This window comes from Colossoma macropomum, unplaced genomic scaffold, assembly GCF_904425465.1.
Source record: "Colossoma macropomum unplaced genomic scaffold, Colossoma_macropomum, whole genome shotgun sequence".
Classification (NCBI taxonomy): Eukaryota; Metazoa; Chordata; class Actinopteri; order Characiformes; family Serrasalmidae; genus Colossoma; species Colossoma macropomum.
The window spans coordinates 17,263,616-17,290,113 of record NW_023494786.1 but is presented as its reverse complement, the minus strand read 5'-3'; the positions used below and the strand labels follow the sequence as shown (position 1 = coordinate 17,290,113).

At 38.5% G+C, this 26,498-nt stretch overlaps 3 protein-coding genes across 3 annotated transcripts; 2 read left to right on the top strand and 1 right to left on the bottom strand.

The window, feature by feature from the left end:
- The first annotated feature begins 4 nt into the window (after window positions 1-4).
- Window positions 5-3,552, top strand: zgc:171927 (uncharacterized protein LOC100124616 homolog). Its single transcript, XM_036562663.1, has 6 exons — window positions 5-112; window positions 572-644; window positions 788-883; window positions 1,273-1,368; window positions 1,444-1,575; window positions 2,688-3,552. The coding sequence occupies exons 1-6, from the start codon at window positions 99-101 to the stop codon at window positions 2,907-2,909; spliced, it is 633 nt and encodes a 210-aa protein (XP_036418556.1). The 5' UTR covers window positions 5-98; the 3' UTR covers window positions 2,910-3,552.
- Window positions 3,553-5,345: 1,793 nt separating this feature from the next.
- LOC118827407 (gap junction delta-2 protein) lies at window positions 5,346-6,428 on the bottom strand. The gene has a single exon (XM_036598762.1). The coding sequence runs from the start codon at window positions 6,426-6,428 to the stop codon at window positions 5,346-5,348; it is 1,083 nt and encodes a 360-aa protein (XP_036454655.1).
- Window positions 6,429-9,554: 3,126 nt separating this feature from the next.
- Window positions 9,555-24,973, top strand: vezf1b (vascular endothelial zinc finger 1b). The gene is made up of 5 exons (XM_036562651.1): window positions 9,555-9,788; window positions 17,628-18,403; window positions 18,885-18,954; window positions 19,895-20,060; window positions 21,018-24,973. Exons 1-5 carry the CDS (start codon window positions 9,756-9,758, stop codon window positions 21,362-21,364), a joined length of 1,392 nt encoding a protein of 463 aa, XP_036418544.1. The 5' UTR covers window positions 9,555-9,755; the 3' UTR covers window positions 21,365-24,973.
- Window positions 24,974-26,498: the final 1,525 nt, after the last annotated feature.

Sequence of the window (26,498 nt, the reverse complement as noted above, 5' to 3'; positions counted from 1 at the left end):
GCTGTTTGCTTGTTTGAAGGACGGAGACATAACAGCATTTAAGGAAATAAAGCAAGAATCTTCTCCTTTCTGGAACAGTGCCATTGAGTGGCTTGAACATGAATCCTGAGTAGTGAGTATACTGTAGTCTGGTTGTTGTGGTGTGTAGCATGATGTGTTATGTTGTGTAGGTGATTGAATTTACTTCATTTTGCTGTTCAGGGTCATAAGCTCTGGCAAAGGTATAAAAAAGGAAGTGCTTGGGTCACAGTTCAGCTTTATTTTGGGTATCCTACTCTGTGTTAGCCTTATGCCTTTAACATAGAGGTAGTCCTTATGCCAGAAACTTCCTGAAAGAAGTGTTTGCTGAATTATGGATGAGTAAATGTGTTGTAGATAATGATATTGCCAATATCTACATGAATGCAATTTAACTCACATGTGAACATAATGTAATATGTTTATAATTTATTCCAAAATACAGATAGATTTAGATGTGTTACATTTCTGTATAGGCTGGATGTAGAGATAAATGGAAAAGAATTCTACGCTGAAAAAGGCTTGTTTGTAACAGTATCATGTTTTCTCTTAGTGACTACCTGTTCAAGCTGCTGCTGATTGGAGACTCCGGAGTGGGAAAGTCATGTTTACTGCTGCGTTTTGCGGTAAGTGAGAAACATCCATTCATGTCCTATATATGTGTTTGATAGGCACTGTCTAAATCTAAGACTAGTGTATGATGTTTAGATAAACACACTATTCATTTTGACCACACTTCAGTGTTGGTAATGTATGTTGATGTCAACAGGATGACACTTATACTGAAAGCTATATCAGCACTATCGGGGTTGACTTCAAAATCAGGACTATTGAGATGGACGGGAAGATAGTTAAACTGCAAATTGTGAGTAAAGTTTATGAACAGTTTATTACACTCAACTATTCTGCTTCTTTTGCCCAGCACAGTAGCTTAATGTCTATTCAGGTTGTAGGATAATAGATTCTTCTGTTGGTCTATGAGTTGACATAGACGTTAGACATAAAGTTAGACATAAACATAAAGACAAAGTTTTTCATATTTCTTAAGCCAAACTCCCATCTTTACCATGATATTGCTATTTTGTGATATACAGTAATGGTACATATTAGTATATGGTACATATTAATCAATTAGGTTTACATTGCCTAATCCATATGTCATTTAACTTAAAAAAATCTATTTTTTCATATTTTCATATTTTCATATTTCTTCTACCTTACAAATTACATGCACTCTTTTTCTTACTGCCTCAGTGGGATACAGCTGGTCAGGAGAGGTTTCGAACTATAACTTCCAGCTATTACAGAGGTGCCCATGGTATTATCATCGTGTATGATGTTACTGACCAGGTAATGGCCATCTAGAGAGATGAATGAGTTATCATGTAAGATGTTCATAGATCTAAGACTTCATTGTGCTTGCAGGAGTCCTTCAATAACGTGAAGCAGTGGTTGGAGGAGATTGATCGCTATGCTTGTGAAAATGTCTCAAAGCTGCTGGTGGGGAACAAAAGTGATTTAACTTCAAAAAAGGTGGTGGACTTCACCACAGCAAAGGTATCTGCTCAAAGCTGTGTTTCATCAGAAGCTGATCCACACTGCCCTCCATAAGTATCCTAACCAGAGTGTTAAAGCATCTGTTTTTGTTATATACTGAAGCTTGTGAGTCATAGGTGACAAGATCAATACGAGACCAAAGAGCAGAATGTGAGCTTATAGGCTATTTATTGACATACAGGCATTTTTGGGCAGATGTGCTTTGTCATTTTAACATGGCTTATATCCAAACCCTCCACTTTCTGTGAGCATTGGGACAGTTGGCTGTACAACAGCATGTTAACTGGTTACTTGTTTCCATGTGCATTTACTGAACACACAAAAAATAGGTGTATAGTCTCTTGGTTCTTAACGGTGCCTGGCTTTAGTGTTAGTAAGCGCAAATAATGAACGCTCAGTAACTGTCTCTTAAAGAGCAGCACGCAATCTGGATGCTTCCTGCCTGTTCGCATTAAAAGGTGATTTTTCACCAACACAATTCAACTGAGATTTAAAAGTCATTCAGAGTGCTCTGATGTGAAATGGTGCGAACCAGAGGTCTCAAATATAGCCCATTTTATTTGCTATTCAAAATGACCAGAGGACCATGTGTGTTCGTTTTCTATGTAATGCTGATTAGGGTCAAATAGAAGTGGTAAATCCAAAAAAGGCCTTATAATTGCCCTGCATGTATTTTAAAAATAGGTTTTAGACCAAAAGCTCCAAAATTATGGTAAAACAACTTCTTAGGCATCAGGCAACATATTCATAACCATTTCATGTAACAGAATCCAGTGATGTAGCTTTTAGACGTGTTAAACATTTCAGTTGTAAGAAACTCAGACTCAGTTAGTTTCTCTAGAGTTGCACATTAGACATCAAAATACACTGAATGACTTTGCGTCTAAACTATTTAATTATGCAGAACTGACAATACAACACATCTGCCTGAAAATACATAAAATAAATAAAGTTTTATGTCTTCAGTTCAATATATATGATTATTAATATCTTGATTCTAGTCCTATATTTAGTTGTACTGTGTATTCAAACAGTTCACATAGTGCATTGAATCTTTGATAATAGGCTAAGTATTGACTTTTTATTTATTTTTTTTACACATTTTTTCCCAGGAATTTGCTGAGCCACTTAAAATCCCATTTCTTGAGACAAGTGCAAAGAATGCAAGCAATGTGGAGAAAGCCTTTTTGACAATGGCCTCTGAAATTCAGAAGCGACTTGGGGCAGACAGTGTTCAGAATGAGACTGTTAAAGTGGGAGCCAAAATAAACAGCGCTCCCCTGTGGCCTGGAGGACAGAGCGGGACAGCTGAGGAGGTCAGCACCTGTTGTTAGTGCTCACAGGGTCTTCCAATGTTAACAATGAATATTTTGTGAACCAATATATTTTACAGTTTATACTGATGAACGGTGGCCTTACTGACCCATGAGCAGAGTTCTGTGTGATTTATTACTATGTTTTGCTTCTTCACTGTTATGTTTAATTTTGAAGGCCCTACACATCAGATTAAACAAGTAATGGTGCTTTTGTCTCCAAATCCTGCCAGTGGTGTTTATTATATAAGCCAAATTATGTGTGAGCAAAAGTTTGAGCTCTTATCATCACCCTTGTCAATATAAACTTGCGGTTCTGTGGGAATAAGTGCAGACTGCACAGTCTGGAAACAACAACATTGCTGGTAATGTAGGTCAATGACAATCAGTTATGACTAAATGATTATAGCAATCATTAAATTGATTTAAAGTATAAATATCTTACGTGTAGGACCTTCAGCTATTTCAAAGCAAATGTCTCAAAACAAAGTTGTACTTATTTTTACACATTTCTAATGATGAGTTGTTCAACAGCTTATTTATCAGTAAAATCCACACCACAAAGGATTTATTCACAATGTTTTATGCATTTATATATTGTTCACATAGCTCATGCTTAATACATAGTGAATAAACCTTTTAGGATCATGGATTTTCTTAAGCAGAATTAAATCTTTAACTAACCTCTATGTGAACAGTGTTCTCTATGTATTTCTTAACTAGATTGATGTTAGTTGCTTTGGACACTTGATGCTTTTGGCATCAAATCCAACACTACCAGAGTAAAAGGTTTCCAACCATCACTGGGTAGTAATGTTCCTAGCACAAGTTTAGCAAATAAGAAAAAACATGGTGACTAAACGTGTGTTGGTTTAAATAAGTTTACTTCACAAAATTGTTTATAATTCTTAAAATAAAAAAATATATATATTGTAATTGTATTGTGTGTTCATAGTCTGTTGAGATTTCTGCTGGGGTACATTAGTAATAATGTGTGAAAGAGTGAAAACACTGCCCTCTCTTGGACAAAGCTCAAACTATCATGTAAACAAAAGGGAAAATACAGCACACAGACTACAACATGCACCCAAATCAAATGATGTATTCTAAAAGTTACTAGCTTTAAAGACATTGGTGATCCAGTGCAGCAATATCACTTCACAAAAAGAAGCTTTGGCATCCTTTTTACATCTTTCATTCAATTCTCTCATTTTCTTTTTACAAATACTTTGCAAGGATATATGTGTAGTCTAAAGTAAAGAAGACAAGAGTAAATAACTATTTTATAGTTTTTAGGTTATCATTACATATCTCCTTGTTTCCTTGAATAAACTTACTTCATTTGTAAAAATATATATATGTAAGCAATTGCAATTTGAGAGCTTTGGAGGTTTTGTGAAATATCTTGTTATGCAGTGCTGCAATGTTGAAGTAGCTCTACAGTACAAATCACAGATTGCAACTACATGTATGAAACTCTGCTAACTTATTCTACAGTGCTATACAAACAATGAGACAGTACCAGTCCATGCAATCTGAGAAGCAATAAGACAATATCAGGGACCATGTCGAGCATTTTTACTGACAGTGTAGTTCATTCACTATCAGTTCCAGTCATTGCTTTAGGCCCACTCCCAAGTTCTAGATTATAGAAGTCAGAATTCCTAATTTGTAAACGATTCAATCATTAAGATGTAAACAAAGTTATTCAGTAGGGTTTGAGGTAAAATGCTGCACTGTAAATAAACTTACTAGCTCTAGCTCTGACCTTACAATGTTGGCCAATAGAACCAGAGGTTGCAAAGTCTACAGTGCAAATATAGCCATTTTACTTGCTATCCAAAATAGCCAATAAACCCATATGTCTTTGGAGTTTTTATGTGTTGATAATAGGACAATTTTAATCCAAAAAATTAAGTTTTCTTTGTGTGCTATTTTGCTTTATAACACCCTGCGTGTATCTTTCCACCATAAATGTATTTTAAAATTTAACCCAAAAGCTCATGTCAAAACTATTGTAAAATAATGCCTCGGGAACCAAGCAGCATGTTCACAACCATTTTGTGTAATAGCTTTGAGTGAGGGAGCTTTTAGAGGCATTCACCACTTTGGGAGTCTGGTTCCTATAACCACCACTGTGAACCACTCTGACTTGGTAAGTTTGTCTGTAACAGAGCAAGTAACATCAAACCACTCTGTTTACTTCTTAGCGGTTGCATTATGCAAAATGATAATTATAAGTTACATTTATATAGCGCCTTTCACAATCCCAAGGTCACTTAAGAATACAGCAAAGAGCAGTAAATTTGACTTGGTTTCCTCCCAGACCTCAAAAATCAAATTCTTGAGATGTGCTATAATGCTATAATACTACATACTATGTACATATTACTGTGGCTCTCATACCAATAATGTTACTGGAGTTGCTGTCAGATGGAGTTGGCAACCCTAGGTGACTCATAACCAAGACTTCTTGCTGCTCAGCCTAGCCATGTTTGCTAGCTTTAGTCTCATGCGTTCTTTTTCCTCCGGGTTCCTCTTAGAGGTGCACTCTACTGTGGAGTCTGTCTCAAAAGAAATGGCTGGTGCGTGGGACAGCAAGGTGGTGGCTGTCTTCTTGTGGGACAGAGTGGCTGTGTGGGGCTGCAGGACCAGCCTGCCTCGCATGGAGTGCCTGAGCCTCAGCAGCAAAGGATTGTGGGGAGAATACAGCTCCGTTTTGGGCCTGCAGCACAAGAAGCATGCAGTACACAGCATGCGGAAGATGTAGACCCAGCCCAAATAGTGCAGCTCCGCAATGTTGAGGAGGAAACAGCCCAGGCTGATGCTGAACATGAAATTCAGGAAGATGGTCTTTTCAGTAGCACGCGAGACAAAGCAGTCGGTCTGTGTTGGGCAGGGATAGGTTTCACAGCGATACAGATGTGGCACCTCGAAGCCAAACAGGTAGTACTGGCCCACCAGGAAGGTTATCTCTAGGATGGATCGAAGAACCACATGGATGATGTATATCAGCAGAACCTGGCTGGAAAGTTCCGTAGGGTCCTTGCCCACCTCTCTGTAGTCATCCTGCAGAAGACTCTGCTCCACACATTCCCCCTCATGGCCAGCCCACTCCTCACCCTGCGGTCCGTAGGAAGGTTTTCCTCCCTGATAAACGTCACCTTGCTCTACGTATTCTCCAGGTGAGTTCTTGACCCTAGCCTCTGCCCTCTCTCTCTCAAGTTTCTCATCTTTGGTGATTTTATGGAGAACGTAGACAATATAGAAGATGGACGGAGTGGAGACAAGGACAATCTGGAATACCCAGAAGCGTAGGTGGGAAACAGGTGCAAAGGTATCATAGCAGACGTTATTGCAGCCAGGCTGGAGGGTGTTACAGGTGAACTTGGACTGCTCATCACTGTACACAGCGTCTCCCACCAACGTCACCAGCAGGATTCGGAAGATCAGCAGAACCGTCAGCCAAATCTTGCCAATCACCGTGGAGTGGTTCTGAACCTCCGCTAGGAAGCGACCCAAAATTGACCAGTCTCCCATTCCTCAAAGACCAAAATCCAGTGGGTGGAAAAAAGCAGAGTAGCATAGTCAGTGTCTTAATAATATCTGCTAAAACCAAATCTAATTTTGTTGCTCAAATTATACATGAAGATTAAATGTCAGGTCAATGTTTAGTTTCGTGTTAGAAAGATCTGGCTTGTTACTCTGAGGTTCAGAGAATGTTACATAACATATGTCTTATATATAATGTTCTTATATATCATTATATTACATAAGAGGGTACAGAATGACAGAAATAACTGCTCTGTTGTCAGTTACATTTATACTGTATGTCCATAACATCAACTTGCATAGCAATTATTTTCTTTCTGTGGTAAGGTAATGTGTATTTACTAAAATAAAGATCAAACGACTTTCAAATTTAAAAAGGAAAAAGGCACAAAGTGAGAAACTCACCTTTGGGTAATTTGCTTCTATTTGATCCAAATCTGACAATATGCACAAACGTGCCATACGCATTTCTACATTTGAAGAGAAGCTTGTTGTTGCAGGGAATGAACTCCACTGAGCGAGCTCTGGGAGAATAGGCTGACCCAACGTATTCAGGCCTTCCATCCGAAACCCTCATTGTACTGTATTCAAACAAAGACTCCCAATATACAGCGTAACAAAGATTCAGAAGTACAATGAGAGGCAACTTCTCTGAATGTCCATGAACAGTGAAACAAGAACTTGCTGGAATAGGGGAACAATGCTAATACTTATTCTCTTTTTCCTTTTATCTTCCCCCAAAGAAAAATAAGAATAATTTTATAGATATATATATATAGATATATTGTATATGTATGTATATATATGCATTATTATTTTCACTCAGATTAGTGATGGAAGGTGCTGTTTGCTGTGAGCAAGTGACAGTAGTCAGTTTATCACAGCCCTTCTGCACTGCGGCTCTGTGGAAAACACCTGGACTGTGTGTTTCAGCTAAAACAACTTAGTTGAGGGTTTTATATATTGAAAACTTGATTAGGTTGCGTATGTAAATAACCTTCAGGATATCGATGAAAAATATAACTAAATATATCTTGCCTTGTACTAATGTTCTAGGTAACGTGGATAAAATGTTTATTTCATTTTTTTGTGCTAATACAGAAAACATATTACAATAGACAGTGGCCTATTCAGAATAAATGAACATACAGACAGACAAATCTTACATTTTAAACATAAAATTTTTTATTTATTTCTCCTAGTCAGTCAGACATATAGCTATACAGGCAGATAGATAGATAAATACAGTCATAAGTTTACATACACCTTAGCCTCATTCATTTAAACTTTGTTTTTTACAATTCCTGACATTTATTCACACATTCCCTCTCTTAGGTCAGTTAAGATCACTACAATATTTTAAGAATGTGAAATGTCAGAATAATACTAGACACAATGATTTATTTCAGTTTCTCACAATAAGTTGCTGGAATTTTGGCCTATTCCTCCTGACAGGTTTGTAGGCCTCCTTGCTTGCACACACTTTTTTAGTTCTGAGCTCTGTGATGGCCACTCCATTACCCCAAGTATGCTTGGGGTCATTGCTCATTTGGAAGAGCTATTTGCGCCCAAGCTTTAACTTCCTGGCTGATGTTTTGACAGGTTGCTTTAATATCTCCACATAATTTTCCTTCCTCAAAATGCCATCTATTTTGTGAAGAGCACCAGATCCTCCAGCAGCAAAGCACCCTGACAACATGATGCTGCCACCCTCATGCTTCACAGTTGGGATGGTGTTCTTTGGCTTGCCGCCCTCCTCCTTTTTTCTCCATACATAATGATAGTCATTATGGCCAAACAGTTCCATTTTTGTTTCATCAGAATAGAGGACAGTTAAGAAAAAAGTAATATCTTTATCCTTATGTGCAGTTGCAAACTGTAACCTGGCCTTTTTATGGCGATTTTGGAGCAGTGGCTTCTTTTTTGCAGAGTGGCCTTTCAGGTCATTTCAATAAAGGACACGTTTTACTATTGATATAGATACTTTTGTACCTGTTTCTTCCAGCATCTGTACAAGGTCATTTGCTGTTGTTCTTGGATTAATTTGTATTTTCCGCACCAAAGTATGTTCATCTCTAGAGATGAACAGAATTTGTCTCCTTCCTGAATGGTATGATGACTGTGTGGTCCCATAGTTTTTAAACTGGGATATTATCATTTGAACAGGTGAGCATGGTACCTTCAGGTGTTTGGAAATTGTTCCCGAGGATATACCAGATTTGTGGAGGACCACAATCCTTTTTTTAACTGATGTCTTGGTTGATTTCTTTTGATTTTTTCATGGTGTCAAGCAAAAGGACAACTAGGCCTCGAAGGTAGGCCTTAAACCACTGCCACAGGTACACCTCCAATCAACTTAAATTATGTCAGTTAGCCTATCAAAAGCTTCTAAAACCATATCGTTTTCTGGTGTGTGTAAACGTCTGTCCCACTGGAATTTTGAAATAGTCAATTGTAAGTGAAATAATCTGTAAACATTCATTGGAAAAACTGTTTGTGTCATGTACAAAGTAGACATCCTAAACAGCTTGCTAAAATTATAGTTTGTTGACATGGAATCTGTGGAGGGGATAAATATGAGTTTTAATGACTTCTACATAAGTGTATGTAAACTTATGACTTCAACTGTAAATAGATAGATAGACAGATAGATAGATAGTTAGATAGATAGATATATAGATAGATAGATAGATAGATAGATATTACATTTTAAACATATATTTTCTTGCATGATTTTTTCTTTTTTTCCCATACAGACAAATAGACAGACATTTACTAAATTTTCAATTTAAATGTTTTAAAAAACATTAAAATAAATGTTTTTTTTTTTCTCAGAGACCTTTTTTATTCTCATTAAGACTAGATAGATAGATAGATAGATAGATAGATACTGCCATACAGACATTTACTACATTTTAAATTTGAATATTTTTTCAATTTTTTTAAATAAAGGTATTTTTTTTTTCTTAGAAAACTTTTTTCCTCATTTCGATACAATAAATTAAAATGAACGGCAAATACTACAAATTCAGTCGTTTTTCCGTGTATTTGATCTCCTATACTTAATTTTATTTGAATAAAAAATAATTAAATAAAATAATTTTAAACCTATAAGAGAGTCTAAATGAGCCGCAGTCGGTGCGGCTGCGGGCTGTAGACTGTGCTGTGAGCTCCGCTCTGTTGGTCTCCGTCTCTCCTCCACTCTGACTCTGACGGTCCCCCCGAAGGGTTACAGGAAGTTGGAGCCGCTGCCATGTTTAGCTGCTTTGTTGTAGATTTCTTGTAGGTTTCCTGCAGATTTTTTTAAGTGTTGCAATGGAGCCGAGCTGGAGTTCATTTTTATTTCAGGTGAGTGAAACGTTTTAAACGAACCGCAGCGAATCGAAATCGGTCGCGAGCCGCAAAGCCCGCGCTCACCGCCGACATTTTATGTCTACAAAAACATTAATTTGAGGTAAATCTATTCAAGCAAAACAATGGTAGCGTGCTAACGTGCTAACTAGCTAGCGTGCCAGCTTACATTAGCTAGCGAGTTGCGCTAGCAGGCTGGCTACATCAGTTCCAGACTCCCAGCTGTGAAGTCCGGGGGAGACGATGGGCTCATTCTCATCTGTTTTTCTTCCTTTTATTCTTTCTCTACACTCTCTCCTGTTCGCTTTGCTTGTGTTAGCTAGCCTAGCCGGCTGCTTACTTTTGCTCGGCAGCGTTTAGCTACTTTTAATGATGCCCGTCATTGATTTAACAGTCGCATGGTTAGAGCAGAGCAGAGCCACCATGTCGAAAAATAAAGAAAATCACACGTCGTCACGCAGCAAAGCGGCTTTTCTGCCCACTTTAATCGACCTAAGTAGGCGTAGTTATCACGGGACATGTGTTAAAAGCAACTAACTTTTGTGTGGTAGCTTTTTTATTTGGCGTTTCATCCACACTCGTGCTCTCCCCCTCTTCTTTATAACGCCGAGCGTGGAGAAATTGGAGTAGCCTGTGTAAACGTGCAGTCATCTACAGCCCGCCTGAGAGTCTGTACTTCTCTGCGAAGCACAGCCTTTGGCGGGCTTGAGATGGAGCCAAAACTTCTTTCCCTTTGCCCCCTCGACCTCTGCTCGTCAAAAAACCAGCATCCACATGGAATCTGAGCTATGCTCGGGCTGCTTCGGGCTCTGCTGCCGATTCCCGTGGCCAGTGCCAGCAGCCCTGCCCTTTTACACTCAGTACAGCCAGACTAGCCACTTCATTAACTTTACCACAATACAGCCGAGCTGCAGCGGACTGATTATTGGCGCATAGCAGTGGATAGTGTTTGTTTATGAATTCAGGTTTGGCCGGAATGCGACTCTTTTTGCTGTTGCTAAAGGATGAATATTAGTTCAGCTTGTAGAGAATTTAGACATGGTCCAAGTATGATGAGAGATTTGACATTTCAGGTCTGCTCCGCTTGTTAGGTTTAAGCTTGGAGGCAGAAAGGAAGACCTTATTTTGGAAGTGTTGTCTACCTCCTTTTAACAACAGTTTTGTGATACCTGAGGCCCTCCTCCTGGGATTCAACAGTATTTCCTTAGAACTGGAGAGTGAAATAAAAAAAAAACAAAAAACAAGCTGGCACAAGCATTTGACTAATATATGGCAGGGCCTTGTATCTGCATATTGCAGATGTAGGCATTACCTGGAAAGCCCCTAAAACTGACTGAAACCTACCCCCATGCTGAGATGTTTGATCACTGAAGGTTCAACTTTTCACAGCTAGAAATATGTCCTGTTCTGATCAGTTAACACGTAGACGAAGTTAACTGACTGAATGACAAAACACTTTCATTTTAACCTAGTTGAAACATATTAGTGTAATATTTATCATGATGGATGTTGTTTGTTATTAAAGTTAAAGAACAAATAAATCTTTGAGTCATTTAGGGATCAGTTTTTTTGTTTTTTTTTGTCCTGGGAGAAATTCTGAAAAGAAAGCGCATCAATTGTTCTGCTTGATTCCACCCTTGTGATGAAGCATCTAATGAGACAGCGGTGTATCGCGTCACCCGCATTGTTCGGGAGGCGTCTGAGGTTATTCATAAGCGTGGCATTGTCCAGCTCCCAACAGGCGTCTCTTAATCCGGCTGTAGCAGACAAGAAACTTAGTGCTGCAGTGGAGTGAATTCAGTCACTGTTCTGGACAAAGAGCAAATGAGTAGAAAGAGGCAGGTGAATAAGCAAGAGAAAAAGATCGTAGTCGGTTTCTTTAAATGAAGCGCAGCTTGAATGCACATCGCCAATCAAGTCGAAACTAGAGGTTAGATTGAGCCAAACTGATAACTAGTGATGAGGCAGTAATGTTTATTTGGTTTCGGTTTCTTTCTGTTTCTGTGTGATATCATTTGTATCAGTGCCACCCAACAATATTGATTTTTAGCAACGTTGATTAAAAAAACAAAAACGAGTGCTATACTCATTATAGCCTTATGTTCCATAAACTAGCAGCATCCCTGTTCACTTGCTGATAAATACGCTGTGTAACGTTCCTTTCGGAGTAAGTTTAGTTGACGACCGACAGCCCATCAAAACATGCTATGTCATGTTTCTGAGTAATGCTGTTAGTAGAGAGTAGCAGTTCTCAGTACGAATGGGGTCATTAACTTTATTAATGCAAGCTTACATATAATTTGGTGCCATAATAGTGTTATTTTTTTTTGAACATTGAGATATTTAATTTCTTCAATGCTGCCCAGCACTAGTTTTCATGCTCTGCTCTTCTGCATTATTATTGATGTTGATGTTCAGCCTTCTGAGTGGATTTGAATCTGAATCATCAGAGCAGCGAGGACTCTCAGCAGGCTGCCCTGCCACTGGCGCAGTCTGAAGTGTCTGTCTGGCTGCTCCATCATGCATCAAGCTTTACACATAGACACACTCACACAGATCCAGTCAGATACCAGCATGCTCTTTAATGGATTCCAGCCTTATTAATAACAGCCCTTATCTGAATAATAATAATAACCACTTTCGGAAACTGGCAGACCTGTCTTACACAGAGCACTTCACTCTCGTTCAGTCAGATTTTTTCCAGCTTGAGCAGCAGGACACATCTTGGAAATCTGTCTGTAATGAACAGTTTATGTCACATCCAGAGAGTATGTTCTGGGTGAATTTGCATGTGTTAAAGTGATTTTGTGTTTGTGTTGAAGTGTCAATCATAGTAGTGTATTGTTGGGCAGATAGGGGTTTAGATAATCTTGTACATTTGTTTGGAAGCCATTTTAACTTTACAGTCCAGTAGTTTTAGTTGAGAAATGCTTTACTGACTGATGATTGTCTTGTAGCACTGAGGGAAGAGCTTCCCAGAGTTCTTGGTGGGTTAGAGTTCTATAAATTACTTTTGATTTTTCATTATTTCTATTCATAGAAAGGTTTTTTGTTATAACATGCCATTCCCATGCAAAAGGTTAGTTTGGGATACATTTGACATGTTTTGTTATTTCAACCCTGGATATTTTTTGACATGTTTTGTTTTACCTGTTTGGCCTGTATCGCTGTCATATCATTAAACAGGTTGAACCGCAAATTGGGCTCCCAAATCCTACACACACTGGCCTGGAACAGAATATGCAGTGGCAGAAGGGTATTGAGGATATTCTAATATCTAGAAACAGTGTTCAATGCTAAGCTGAAAATGTTTGGACTAACATAACTCAGCACTTTATTTTGTCTTGGGTCATCCCAGCTATATAGAGCCTCATAGTGCAGGTTGCATGTTACTGTAAGCCTTACTGTTTCTCACAGTGGAATACTTGTATTTGTGAATGCAATTCTGTATTTTTTTTTGTTTGTTTCTTTGTGTCTTTATTTCTCTCTCTCTCTCTCTCTCCCTCTCTCTCTCTGGATACCGTGACCAATGGCACAATGCAGGCAGCTGCAGAATAGGCAGGCTTTAATGATAGTGTAGTCTTTCAACTTGTGTTTGCCCTCTGTTCAGCCCTGGACTCCAGAACCCCTCTTGAGCATATGCACTGTTGACCTCTCTTTAAAGTCTTCTCAAATGTAACAAGCAATGTTTGATACCTGAAAAAGTCCACACAGTCTTACTCTAGGGAGAAAAATTCTGGTTTCCTCTTACATGCACGTCACAACAGTAATGAGCAGTAACACTGTACTGATTTGTTTGATTTGACTTTATGAGCAGTTTATGTGGAGTTAAAGGGAATTCCTGCCACGTAGTCTTCTTACGCATTTTCTGTTAACTATCTTATGTGTGATAAAGCTTCTCACACATCTTATCTATCAGTTCTATCAGTAATCAATGTTACTTTGATGTAGGGCTGCAATGATAAATCAACTGCACCGGTTATAAAAAAAACTGTTGATGTGGATTTTTTTTTGTTATCAGTCCATTGGAGCACTGCAACTAGACAATTTTCATAATCGATTAATTGGTCTGTTATGACTTCAGTTAATTGATTAGTTTGGAAACAAAAACCTGCAGATGTTAGTCTGGCAATTACAAGTATTATTCTTTCTTCATTAAAAAAACATAACACCTGTACACTTATTTATATTTTCTGAAAGGTGCTTTTATCACAGGGACAGCAACAGATTGAAAATTATAATTTTGAAAGGTGCAGAAACAACACTAACAAATGGTAATCAAGATAGGCCTGTTTTCTGTAGTTCTTCTCTAATGATAAAGCAAAAATACATTTAAATGCTTCTCTGTGGTCGATAATGTCATGTAATGAAATGTGATATGATATTAGAGATCACACACTCCAGTCAGTAGCCGTGTCAGATGCAGAGACCTAAAGCAGCTCATCCCGTATAAAACAGCCGCACACTTGATGTCTGCGTTTTAAAAATATATGTTTTATCAGTCCACATTCAAATACTGAAAATGGAGTTTAAAAAAACCTCAGTGATTTAAAGCTCTATATTTGTGTGGATGTGAAGCTAAAACCTGGAGAAAAAACTGAAAACAACTGAGCTAATTTGTGTGCATTAGCGGACAAGCAGTCCTGATTACCGTGTAGGCTAGCCAAACAGTTTATCTTCAGCTTATCTACTAAGCAGTAAACTAAAACATAATTAGCTGAAAAGCGGACAGAGATGCGTCATGTTTTACTTTTGACAGCAGTTGTAATAAGATATTAGTGTTTCTCAAAGCCGAGTTTCTGCCATGAATGCAGTGTATTTTCTCTCTCATATTCGTGCCTGATGGTTGTGCTGCCCACTGAACTCGATTTTACATACTGTACACAAAAAATGTTTTTATAGTTTTTGATTTTTTTTGGTTATGCACCATACTGCAGTCTGTATTTCTCACTTTTAATCACATGACAGGATGTGCAAACATCAAGACAACCGATTGATAACATGATTTGTTGCCATCAATTTTTAGTTATCAGCATTATCAAACATGTTGATTTGTTGTTGCAGCCATTATATGTTGTTTGCTTAAAGAAAACCCCCTGTAATGTTCATATGCATATTAACTGAAAAATTTCAGTACACTCTACACACACGTGCACACACAGGGGCAACGTGGTTTCTTTTCTTTCAGTGCATCATAAGACGAAATTGTTTGGGTCACAGGAAGCTTTAAATTATTTGGCAGCAGCAGAGAGAGACAAAGTCAAGAAAGCAAGACCCACAGAAATCACAGCGTGCAGAGCGGGATATGCAGAGGTAGTGCTTGTAGCTAAAAAGCCTAAGTGGCTAAAGTCAGCACAGTAAATGTAACATTAAGCTATGTTAATGCTGGAAAACAGATTGACTTATGGAAGAGACAAACATTTCAGTGATGTTAAGTACAGTGTAGTAAACCTAATGCCATACTGAGGTAGCAAATCAGTAATCCAATCATAAGGCTCTGCCCATCCGTCCCAGGGAGGATAAAAATGACATAAGAAGTCTGTTTTAGGATGCTTTTGGGATGATTAAAATCTATAAAATTACAAGTCATAAAATCACGAATGTGACCACTATAGTTATGTAATGCAGAAACCTTTAGCCACTGTTTTACCAGACACTGCCTCCCTCAGAATCATAAACAGCAACAACATGATAATTAATTAGAATCTAGAACCGAGAAAACAGGAAAGATAAGTTTAAAAAAATAAGTGATAAGTGAAGAAGCAATGTAAAGTTTTTATATTTAGTACCTGTTTGAAGACTTTAATCAAACATTAAAAGCTTTCCTTTTTATTCATTACATAAATTATTTCTCACAAACAGAAAGCAGTGAGAAGTAATTTATAATCATTAGTCTCTTAATCATGAAAAGTGATTACAGAAGTGATGGTTAGTTGCAGACCTATTTTATTCAAGTAATCTTAGTGTTTTTGGAAAGGCCAAAGAATAAAAATCACAAACCATGCAAAGCCTTTCAGACACTGCAAAATGCTTTCTGGGGCAAAGGGAAAAAGATGCGCTAGGAAGCCTTTAAAAAGACAAAAAACATGTTTTTATGAGGCAAAAAGACCAATTGGAGAAATTAGAATATGCATTATTATGCAAATTGCAATTGTAGATTTATTAAGAAGATAAGGAAGATTTTATATTTAGTTTTAATCAAATCATTAATTAGTTCTCATGACGGTCTTACTAATTCAGTAGTCACAGACTTGTAAACTTTTTTGCCATGTATGTTGCTTTCCTGCATGGTGTTCCTCTGTAGTGTAATCTATAACACATAGAGTAGGTAGGTTTGACACGTCTCCCCTCAGTCAGAACAGCCTGTGCCCTGCAGGGCCAGTCACATGAGGAATTGCTTTCATCACAGCCAGAGATCACTTTACACGCTACAGATTTAGGTGCCATAGTGGCAGCATGCTTATGTGTCTTTTTATGCAGAGGTGCCATAGGCTCTTGGATGTCCCGCTCGTAGGCCTTCTCTACCCAGTGGTGATTTGATCTATGTACAAAACATGTATGTCAGAGTGTAATTCTGTGTCTAAAATTGTTTTAGCAATTTACCACCTGGGTGAGCTCAGATTTTGATGTCTGACTGAGCTTAATTTTTTATATGTATAAACTCTTCAGCTGTGTTGATAAAGCTCTTTGGAAAGATAAAATGTGTGTCTATCTCTCCCTCTGTCTGTCTAACTCCATCTTTTTCTCTTTCGCACGATTGCTCATCATTCTTTATCTTGCTGAGTCTCAGTCAGAGCTGCTTGTTTTCCGAGTTGCACAGATGCTCTGGAAATGAGTCACTTTCTATTTCTGATAGATTTAACACGGTCAGTCTGCTTTGGGCTTGACGTCCACACACTATCAGATAATACCACTCAGTCATTATTTTGTATTTAGTTTACCTAATTTATTAATGTGATTCTTGTTTCAGTATTATTTCATAAAGGTGATCAACAAAAACTGTGATAAATTAAGCTAAGATGTTAAGATAAGCTTAAAATGTTATTTAAAGGCTAGAGCTCAGTTTGTCTTCTGTCCTCCTGCCTGTCTGGAAGACATGTTGTCTAGTGCTTTAGTACCTCATTTATAAATCATTCATATGCACGGATCTGATCTTGGAATGATTGTGTTTGAAAAGTCACAATTTTTCCTAAATTTCTGGCGTTCAGTCGTTGTGGTGTAAACATTCAGAGTGATTTGATTTAAAATGATTTATTGTACAGAAAGTTACCGCTTGAATTTCTTTACAATTGTGACGATAGAAACCATGTTTTGCGTTGTGTATAACATAAATATATAATTTTATTTGCTAAAATGGCCACTGAATGTACACATCTGGGGAAAAAATGTTGCATGTGCCTCTTCAACATTAAAGTATCTTTAAAAATAAGTTTATAAACCATTTTAAACCTATTGTACAACATTGTCTCAAAGATCAGGAAACACATTCATAACATTTTTGTGCAATATCTTTCTGGGATGTAGCTTTTAGAAGCGTTAAATGGTTCAGCATTCTGGTTCTTTTGTTCAATTCTGATTTTTTATATTTCTTTAGAACGGCACACTTAACATGTCTGAATAACTTTTATTACGTGTTAAATATTTAATTATGCAGAAATTTTGAAAAATCTGTGTAATTGTCCTATAAGAAGTGATTTTAGAAAATTTGATTTTGATGCCAAAATCTCTGTAGATAAACATACACAAATGCTGAGAATTTATCTTAGAATGAAATTCAGGCATGTTTTATAAATGTGACCCCTGGTGTTTATGTGTGGTGTCTCTTCTTATTTCCAGCAGGCAAATGAAGCGCTACACCACCAGCACCAGGTGGGTCAGAACAGCCTGCTGCCCCTGCTCAACTCTGGAGCTGAACCACAAGACCAGAAGCCTGTGCTGCCCATCCCGCTGGACCAGAAGCCTCCAGTCAGTGCCACAGAGCTCCTTAAGGACAATGTGGCCAGTGGGGCGGGTGGAGGTGGGGGAGGAGGAGGCGGTCCAGGTGGAGGGGGTCCGGTGGTGGTCAAAAAAGAGCCCAAATCCAAGACCCCCTTTATTTGCGGCTATTGTAACAAGGCCTTCCGGGACAGCTACCACCTGCGGCGGCACGAGTCCTGCCACACGGGCATCAAAATGGTGTCACGACCCAAGAAGACCACCACAGCGCCCACCATGGTGCCTCTCATCTCCACGGTGCCACGGGACAACAACGGCAACCCCTCCTACGTCTCTACCGTGGCAGGCATCCTCACAACGGCCACCACCTCGGCCTCTACGGCGGTTGGCGTGATGTCCGCCCTACCCCAGCAGCAGCAGCAGCAGCCCAGTGTGCCTAAAAAACCTCCCAAGCCGGTGAAGAAGAACCACGGTTGCGAGATGTGTGGCAAAGCCTTCCGAGACGTTTATCATCTAAACCGGCACAAGCTATCGCACTCGGACGAAAAACCCTTTGAGTGCCCAATCTGCCACCAGCGCTTCAAAAGGAAGGACCGCATGACCTACCATGTGCGCTCACATGATGGGGGTGTGCATAAACCTTACATCTGCTCTGTGTGTGGGAAGGGCTTCTCCAGGTAGGTGGAGCATGTGATCCCCAGGTTTGGATTAACCCGCACACAAGTAGTTTTGACCACTCTAGATAGTCAAGACACAAGTGTTTATCATGATCAGTGTAATACTATCACATTCGTGTTGTTGCTTTCATTGCATAAAGGTTTGAGAGTGACATAAGAGTCTGAATACTTCTCAGTTTATTGTCCTTTAGAATGGAGAAATGCTCATTTCTGATGAGTTGCTATTGCTTGCTGTGATACTGATTTACATTTGAATGTTTGTTCACAGTATTTTGGTGCTTCAGAAGTACATGTGTAATTATACTGTAATTACTGCATGTGTAATTATAATGATATGTTTGCCAGAGCTGAGATGATGAATCTTATATTTTATATAGACATATGTTTTAATAATTTTGTGTTCCCCTTGAGCTTAAAAGAGAAGTTTGAGCTTGGTGTGTCTCTCCTCATTCATTTCTCTCTTCTCTCTCTCCCCCTGCAGGCCAGATCATCTCAGCTGTCATGTTAAGCATGTTCACTCCACAGAAAGACCTTTTAAATGCCAAGTAACGGTAAGAGGGCACGTTTCCGTTACTGTCTTGTTTTTGGGCTGTGACAGTTTTGGTTGCTAATGGTTACAGCTGTGGGGAAACTTTTTCTCCCGCCTCTTCAGTGGGATCTGTTTATTACACTAGTTACAGTCATCCAGCAGGTATACTGTTTGGTAGCCCTTGCTGTGGTTCTTAATGGGTTCTTGCCATCAGTTCAGTAAAACTCATTTTAACAACCTAAAATCACTTCTTGTTAACATAAGTTTTAGCTATATTGTTATTTTAAGTAAGTCTATAGGTTGCTGTTATTATTATAAGCCTTTTGGACTAGCCTATATTAAATTTTTTTTTTTGTGTTTAACAACACTGATGTAACTACAGCTTCAGAGTCGTTCAATCCCACATTTGTTTGCATGACAAAATATACGTTATATGTGTGTGTGTGTGTGTGAACTTTTATTGTTCTATAGCATTTTTTGTTATGAAAATTAATAAATTGCTAAAATAATCTATAGATTAATTACTATATAACTGTTAGTTAGTAGCAGTCCTAGAGTACACCAATAGGTGCGTCTACGTTTTGCACATTTTGGGTGCCAAAATGTGGTGTTTTTGGTGAGCTGATGGCCAAAAAGACAAAACAATATACAAATAAAAAAGGTAGGTAGATTTCAGATGGAATTTTAAAAAATGTATGACATTACATTTGCACTATATTTTGTTCACAGTTAAGATTGTAAGATAAAAATTAGTTCTCACTTTGGGGGGGGGCCATATCTGCTTTATAGCATTCTGGATAGTGATAATGTACAGTGCCATTAGCTGTGTACTTCTTCCAGGAGAGAGCTATAATAGTTAAAATGGTAAGGCTATTTTAGCTGAAATTGTATGACTTGTAATTGCAGTGTGCATACTGACAGGCATACTGATATGCTGATTGCTTGTTTATGGGCTGTGACAGGCTTGCACGTCTGCTTTCGCTACCAAAGACCGTCTGCGCTCGCACATGATCCGCCATGAGGGCAAGGTCACCTGCAACATCTGCGGCAAGATGCTGAGCGCCGCTTACATCACCAGCCACCTGAAGACCCACGGCCAAGCCGGCTTCACCTCCCCCTGTAACAAAGGTACGCCAGCCCTCGCCCCTAACTCCTCCTCCTCTACTACCTCCTCCTGGCCTCCACTCGCTCCAGCCTCACCAAACCAGGACGCCACACACTGACACACTCAGGTGGGCATCTTCGTTTGCCACTGTGTCGTCACTCCTGCAGGGAGCTGCTCCCGTGGCCTCCCTCTGCCTCAGCCTCACTATTGATTGATCACTGCTCGTTGTGACCACTGGCTGTTCTTATTCGGCTACTTCAAGGTTTTTCTGATTACACGAACAGGGTTCAGGTGGTAAAGGAGGTTTTTCCCAACTGTTTTATCATTTTCACATTGTCATTTAGATTAGGGTTGCACTGATCATTACTTTTTATGCCCGATTACAGTTTCTTTATAGCTAAATCCGTTTTAATAGTGAAAGCTTTTTGAAAGCAACAGGTAATAAAGACAGCAACATTGTTTATTTGTTCTTCACTTGAAACTTGCACTCTATGGGCTAAATTAATGTAGTAAAACTAGGGGGTAGGCCAAACACATCCACGTATGTTCGCCCTTTAGACAAAACGTTCAGAAAAGCAATTAGAATTTTAACAACGACTGGCTAGGATAAAGATACATTGAAAGATTAGTGTTGGGAGCGGATATCATGCGATTCTGATCCTGGGTTATTCTGACCGTGCACCCCTAGTATAGATTGCAGAATTTCTTTAGTATTAGTGCATGTTTGGTTGTGTTTTGCTCCATGTTGTTATCTTGGTTAAATAACTGATGAACATTTATGAATAGCCAAATAGACTCCACCAGTTCTGTAAATTGAAAGAAAAATAAACATTTTTTTTAAGTTTAAGAATTATCAAAAACATGGATTTTTTTTTCAATTGGTGAGATGCAACACTGCATCTGTAAGAATTTTACGAAACAAATATTATAATGATATCTATAAGCATTATTCATTTTTGTCCTGCTACATTTTCTTTCAGACACTAACAACGTGTGCAACTCTGCCTCAGCCACACCAGTCACTGCCTCGGCTGTCGCCAGCACTACGACCATGAACCGTGGCACGGTCAGCAATCCAGTCACCATCGCCTCCAACACAGTCAACATAACGGCGCCGGTCAGCCTGCAGCACCCGGTCACCATCACTGCTCCTGTGAACATCGCCTCAGTCAATATACCAGCCACGGCGCCCATGAACATCGCTCATCCAGTGGCCATCACCACACCCATGCCCATGAACATCACTGGCCCTCTGAACATCGCCATGAGGCCAATGGAGAGCATGCCGTTCCTTTCCCAGGTCCTGCCTTCTTCCCCGCCCTGGTAGAACCGAACGTCCACTCATACACGTCCAACCCTCGTGTTTTATTTTAAAACATTGTCTCCTGTTCTGGTCTTCCATCAGTAGCATGGGTCCTGTGTGAAGAAAGGGCATGGAAGGACGTGAGGTAGAAGCTACAAACTAGTGCGGACAGACCGCAGCAGCAGCAGATGAGAAGAAGTGAAGATCTAGTAGATGTTAGATGGCACTCTGGTTATCCTTATTTTTGGCTAAAGAGTAAGCCAACCCAGACTGTCTAGAATTTAGTGAAGTTGCTTAAGAAAGGAAAATAAGTAGTTAATGCATGGAGTGGAGGCCTAACATGCTGTATGTTTGGTGATTTCACTTTGCTAGTGCCAGAAAATCTCTGCCAGTAGCCATTTGAAGAGGAGCAAATTGCTCCATCAAATAGTTTGTGTGACTGGTATTAACGGTTTTATGAACTGTGAGGACTTTATTTTTGTTATTTTAGCTTGCTCATCAGTATTCCCTAGTTTTATGCATTGAGTCGTGTACTACAAAAGGGACAGAGGCTTCCATTTTGTGGAAGATGGTTGTTATTATTATTATTATTATTATTATTATTATTTTTTAACAATACTATCTACGTAAGGAAAGCTGTTCCAAGGATAAGTGGTTTTACTTTTCGTGCAGACCACTTAAAACTGTAGCTGTTTTTCTAGTTTTGACGTAATTTCTGGAGATGGTCATTCCTGGTAGAAGAAAAATTGTAGTATTGTTTTGAATAGCTGGGATATCCTTCTGCTTAGTGGGTGATGGACATTACAGTAGCGATTTGACACAAGTCTTGCACTGAAAACATATCTGATTGGTGATATCCTAATGGCAGTATTATGAATTTTTTTTTTGTTATTATTTTTTTGGTAGTTAAGCTTCCTTATGTAGATGTTTGGTCATCTAGTGGCTTCAATCAGCACACTGAAAATGTTCCCCAAGATAGAAACAATATTTTTAAGAGTGTTAAGTCAATGAGAAATCTCTACTCTTCCTTCTATAAGGATGAGGGCTGAACTCCATGGACCTTTGCTCAGGTTCTTTGCTGAGAGAAACCCACTCATTTGACACTCATATTAGTAGGATCATGCCCAACACTTTTCCAACCTCCTTTTTTAATACACTAAACCATTGTCTCCTTATTTTCTGAAACTTTGAAGTCCCTTGAAGCTGCCACTCATCTTTGTCAGAATAGCTGTCTGTTAGGCCTGTGCCTGGTGACGGCTAACCGAGGTACTGCGATAACTGCCACTAGTGAGGGTAAAAGCTCATTTACTGCAGGTTTGAAAACAAATGTTCATTTACTGACTTATTTGAAAGACACTAATATTTCCACAGGTGAACATCATTTTTAACTACTTTGATATTTTAATACCACATTTATTGCACCTAGAATAGATGAAATTGTTGTAGAACTGCGACTTGAGTTGCGTTGGTTGAGCTGCACTGGTTGAATGTGCTCGATGCTGCAGGCAGATGTCATGCCTTCAAAAAGCCCTCCGAGGATGTACATTTTAGGACATCCACAGGCCACAGTGTCAGGTTTCGGACAAAACGGCTTTGGGTCTCAGGAAAAGCGTTATCAGCAGGTGTCAGACTGCAAACTTTCCAATGACAGTCACAGTACCATTCTTTATAACTAGATTACACTTTTGTGGCCAAATTAAAGATGACCATGTACTACAACTTCAATTTTAACCAAGCTAAGCATATAATTTTCTTTTTAGCTTTAACTCACACTGTGTTTGTTCTTGCCTCTGCTTCAGAGTTGGAGGCCATCTAAAAATTAAGGCAAGATAAAGATTTTGCTATCATAATATTAGTAGTAGTGGTAGTGGTGGTGGTAGTAATATGTCTGAGTACATCTGCAAGTGCTTCTGGACATGTTATCAACAGTGTTTCTGGAAGCATCAGCTACACCTACAGAGATAAAACTAATAATAATAGCAGTAATAACACTTCCAGTAATTTTTAGACAGTTATCTTCGCAGTTATCTGAATAAGAGCATCCTGTAACCGGCACAGGCCTACTGTGTATTATGAATGTGCTTCAGTTTATTAGGTTTACTTTTTTTGTTCCTTGATTACGGTTAAACCAAAACTGCCATCTGTTGTTCAGGGTTTGTTGGCTTGGTGTTTATCCATGACACTCACCTCTGCTCCAAATGACTGTAGGAAGTTAGTAATGAACCAAGGCAAAGTATTTCATCCTTTATGGATGGTAAAAGCAATATCTAGACTGAACTGCTAACCCATTCCATTCCTTTCTGACTTAGTTTGTGAAGTTACCCTCCTCTTGATTGTGTGGTCTGTGTTTTAGGGGTGAGTCTGGACAAACGAGAGAATCAGCTAAATGTGCCCATACTTTAACAGTCAGGGCTGCAGTTGTGGCCCAAATATTATTTTATTTTAATAACTAAGGCTGTGTTTAGACGGCAGAGGAAACGTCCTAAAGAGACTCCAATTTATTTTTATCCTCTATGACCCAAGGCTGGGGGTTTGAACATTCTGCTACCTTGCTGAAATGACTGTCAGCATATGAATATGGTCAAAACTGGAACTGTTCTAGTTAGATTTAGAGAATTTGAATTATTTTCTGGTCACAGTGATTGAAAATAAACAGATTTGACCGCAAATATGTGGCTGCAAAGAAATCAGACTGAGTTTAAACAAAGCCTAAAACCTACTGTATGTTTTAAATTCCTTTGGTATTAAACTGTCTCCCCATTTCAACTTGTAGCAGCATTTTCATACATTGCATGAACTTCCCAGTGAGGAACGTGGTGCCTGAAGCGATTTCCTTTTCGTTTGTCTGTCTGTGTGTGTGTCTGTCTGTCTGTCTGTCTCTGTCAGAGAGCGTTGCCTTGTTTAACAGGGGCATCTTGTTTGACTTTGAAAACTGGAATTTGAGGAATGGGACTGATGTGACTGGTTAAAATCATTACAGAACATTTGGGTTTGGAGTATGCTTATGCTAAATGTTTGTCTCTCCACAGTGGCATTAATTCTGTGCCTGATCTGAAAATGTCTGAAAATGCCACAGTGTGGAACATGTCAAATGTGTGTGAAGATTTAAGAATTGTTTTGATTTGGACAAAGTCACATTTGAGGAATTTGTCATGAGGATTTTCCTGAAGTATTGTCTTTTAAACGCCTTATGCACCAACAGTATCTTTTTAAAGAAACATGTTTGATTACTAGTGAGGGAAGACATTTATTTTCCGGTTTGGATTGGAGAATGAAACTGTAGTTCAGTCCTTTTTAAAAATTTTGATGAATTGGCAAAATCTTGTGAATGCCAGTGAATGTATATCTTTGTACAAAACAGTTAGCTCAGAGGATGTGGTAGATATGTTAGACATGTGCAAGGAAAAACGAAAACAAGTAAAATAACCTTTTATAAAACTTTTTGTATTAGAACATTAACATTGATAATTTTGTATATATGAAGACTAGGCTTTTTTGGTTAGCAGAAAGGTAAAACATTCCTACATTTTTTAAATGTATGTATGTCAAGAACAATTATGTAAACACGATGCGCAATGTTTAATGTGCCTTTTATTTGGGTTGTCTAAATAAAAGAAAATTGTAAAACATGGATTTAGGTCATCCTTGCACATTAATCTGATCTAAACTGCTGATCTAAGATGGGTGGTGTGTGCTTGATGATTATACTAAGCGCACATTTTATTAAATTCATTTGCTGATTTGAAAGAGATCTTTTTCAAAACACTGTCATTTGTGTCTTTTCTGTCTCAGTCATGTGACCCTGGGGTTCATAAGCAAAAAAAAAACAAAACAAATAAAAAAGGCCCTACATCAAACACCGCATTTTTGTAACATGCATACCAACCACAAAGTTATTTCGAAGATAACATGAGTTGGAAATAATGGCACATTTTCCTTTCATACTGTGATGTACGTAGAACTGCTGTGTTAGGGAGTATCTGAGTTAGCCGAATGTTTTTGCTCAGTGATAGGTGAAGGTGTGTAGAATGAGAGATGGAATACAATATCATTGCTTAATATTAATTTACCCTGCTGGCTTGTGCATAGTGACATAATCAACACTCATGTTTTAAAGATGGGTAAAAAGTAATTGATGGGAAGGTTTGTCCCTTCTTCTCTAAAACTTACTCAGAATCACCACCTAAATCAACTGAAAATAAACCAAACAACATCCATCCATTTTCATATTAAATGAAATGTAATATCATTCTAATCTGCTCTCAGAGGATGTTTGAATTTTGGAAGCAATAAACAAACAATTTAGTTTAGCCATCATGGAAAGAATCATTTAGGTCCTCAACTGGCAACAAACAGCTTTTATTTAAACATACAGGGAAAGGACTGTCGTTCTGTTTGAAGGTATTATGGATGTTCAATAATGATGCCTCAGACGGAGGTTTTGCAGTTGGCTGGGTATTGAGGGCAAGTTCTCGAGTACTGCAGCACTGTGGTGTCACTAAGATCAGAGTGTTTACAAACATCTCTCTGAACACATAAGCCTTCACATATATCAGCCTAAGGCAAGTTAGCCGGCCCACTCACACTGAAGGTGTGTCTAAGGGGTTTTTCAGCCTGCACTGCTTTTTGGATGATGCGTAATACAAGGCAGCCAATCAGAACAGATTATTTACACACAGTGGGGTCCAAAAGTCTGAGACCTCACTGAAATCTGTTATCCATTTAAACCTTGAAATGAACAACGAAATGTTTTACAGTTTTGAAAAACTATAAAGTTATGACAAGTAAAATTAAGAAGTATTCAAGGCTCTGCAATCTCTAGATCACTATTCGAATTTAAGCAAATATGTTACATGTAGCATATTTGCTTAACCATGTAAAGGCCTTTGTACAAAAAAAGTAAGATTTTTAATCTATTAATTATTTATTTTTACTTGTTTCCTCCTTTGAAGCTAATATTCAGATGACTCTCAGGTGGATTTGATCTTCTCATCCAAGGCTTGTGGAGCGCATGCCAGCTCGAATGCACAGTCATTAAGGCAAAAAGGAAAGAAATTATAAATTCATGTTAATATTTCAAATTTTTACTTTTCACTCAAATTGTTATGCTGATAACAATTTGTAACAAAAACTTTGTATTAAATTTGAAAGAAATTCA

Bases quoted from the DNA above. Each gene is read 5' to 3' on its own strand.
- LOC118827407 (XM_036598762.1), bottom strand. From the start codon at position 6,428: ATGGGAGACTGGTCAATTTTGGGTCGCTTCCTAGCGGAGGTTCAGAAC.
- vezf1b (XM_036562651.1), top strand. From the start codon at position 9,756: ATGGAGCCGAGCTGGAGTTCATTTTTATTTCAG. The intron at 18,404-18,884 runs GTAGGTGGAGCA...CTCCCCCTGCAG, and splicing joins TGTGGGAAGGGCTTCTCCAG to GCCAGATCATCTCAGCTGTC. The intron at 20,061-21,017 runs GTACGCCAGCCC...ATTTTCTTTCAG, and splicing joins CACCTCCCCCTGTAACAAAG to ACACTAACAACGTGTGCAAC.
- zgc:171927 (XM_036562663.1), top strand. The intron at 1,369-1,443 runs GTAATGGCCATC...TTGTGCTTGCAG, and splicing joins TGTATGATGTTACTGACCAG to GAGTCCTTCAATAACGTGAA. The intron at 1,576-2,687 runs GTATCTGCTCAA...ATTTTTTCCCAG, and splicing joins TGGACTTCACCACAGCAAAG to GAATTTGCTGAGCCACTTAA.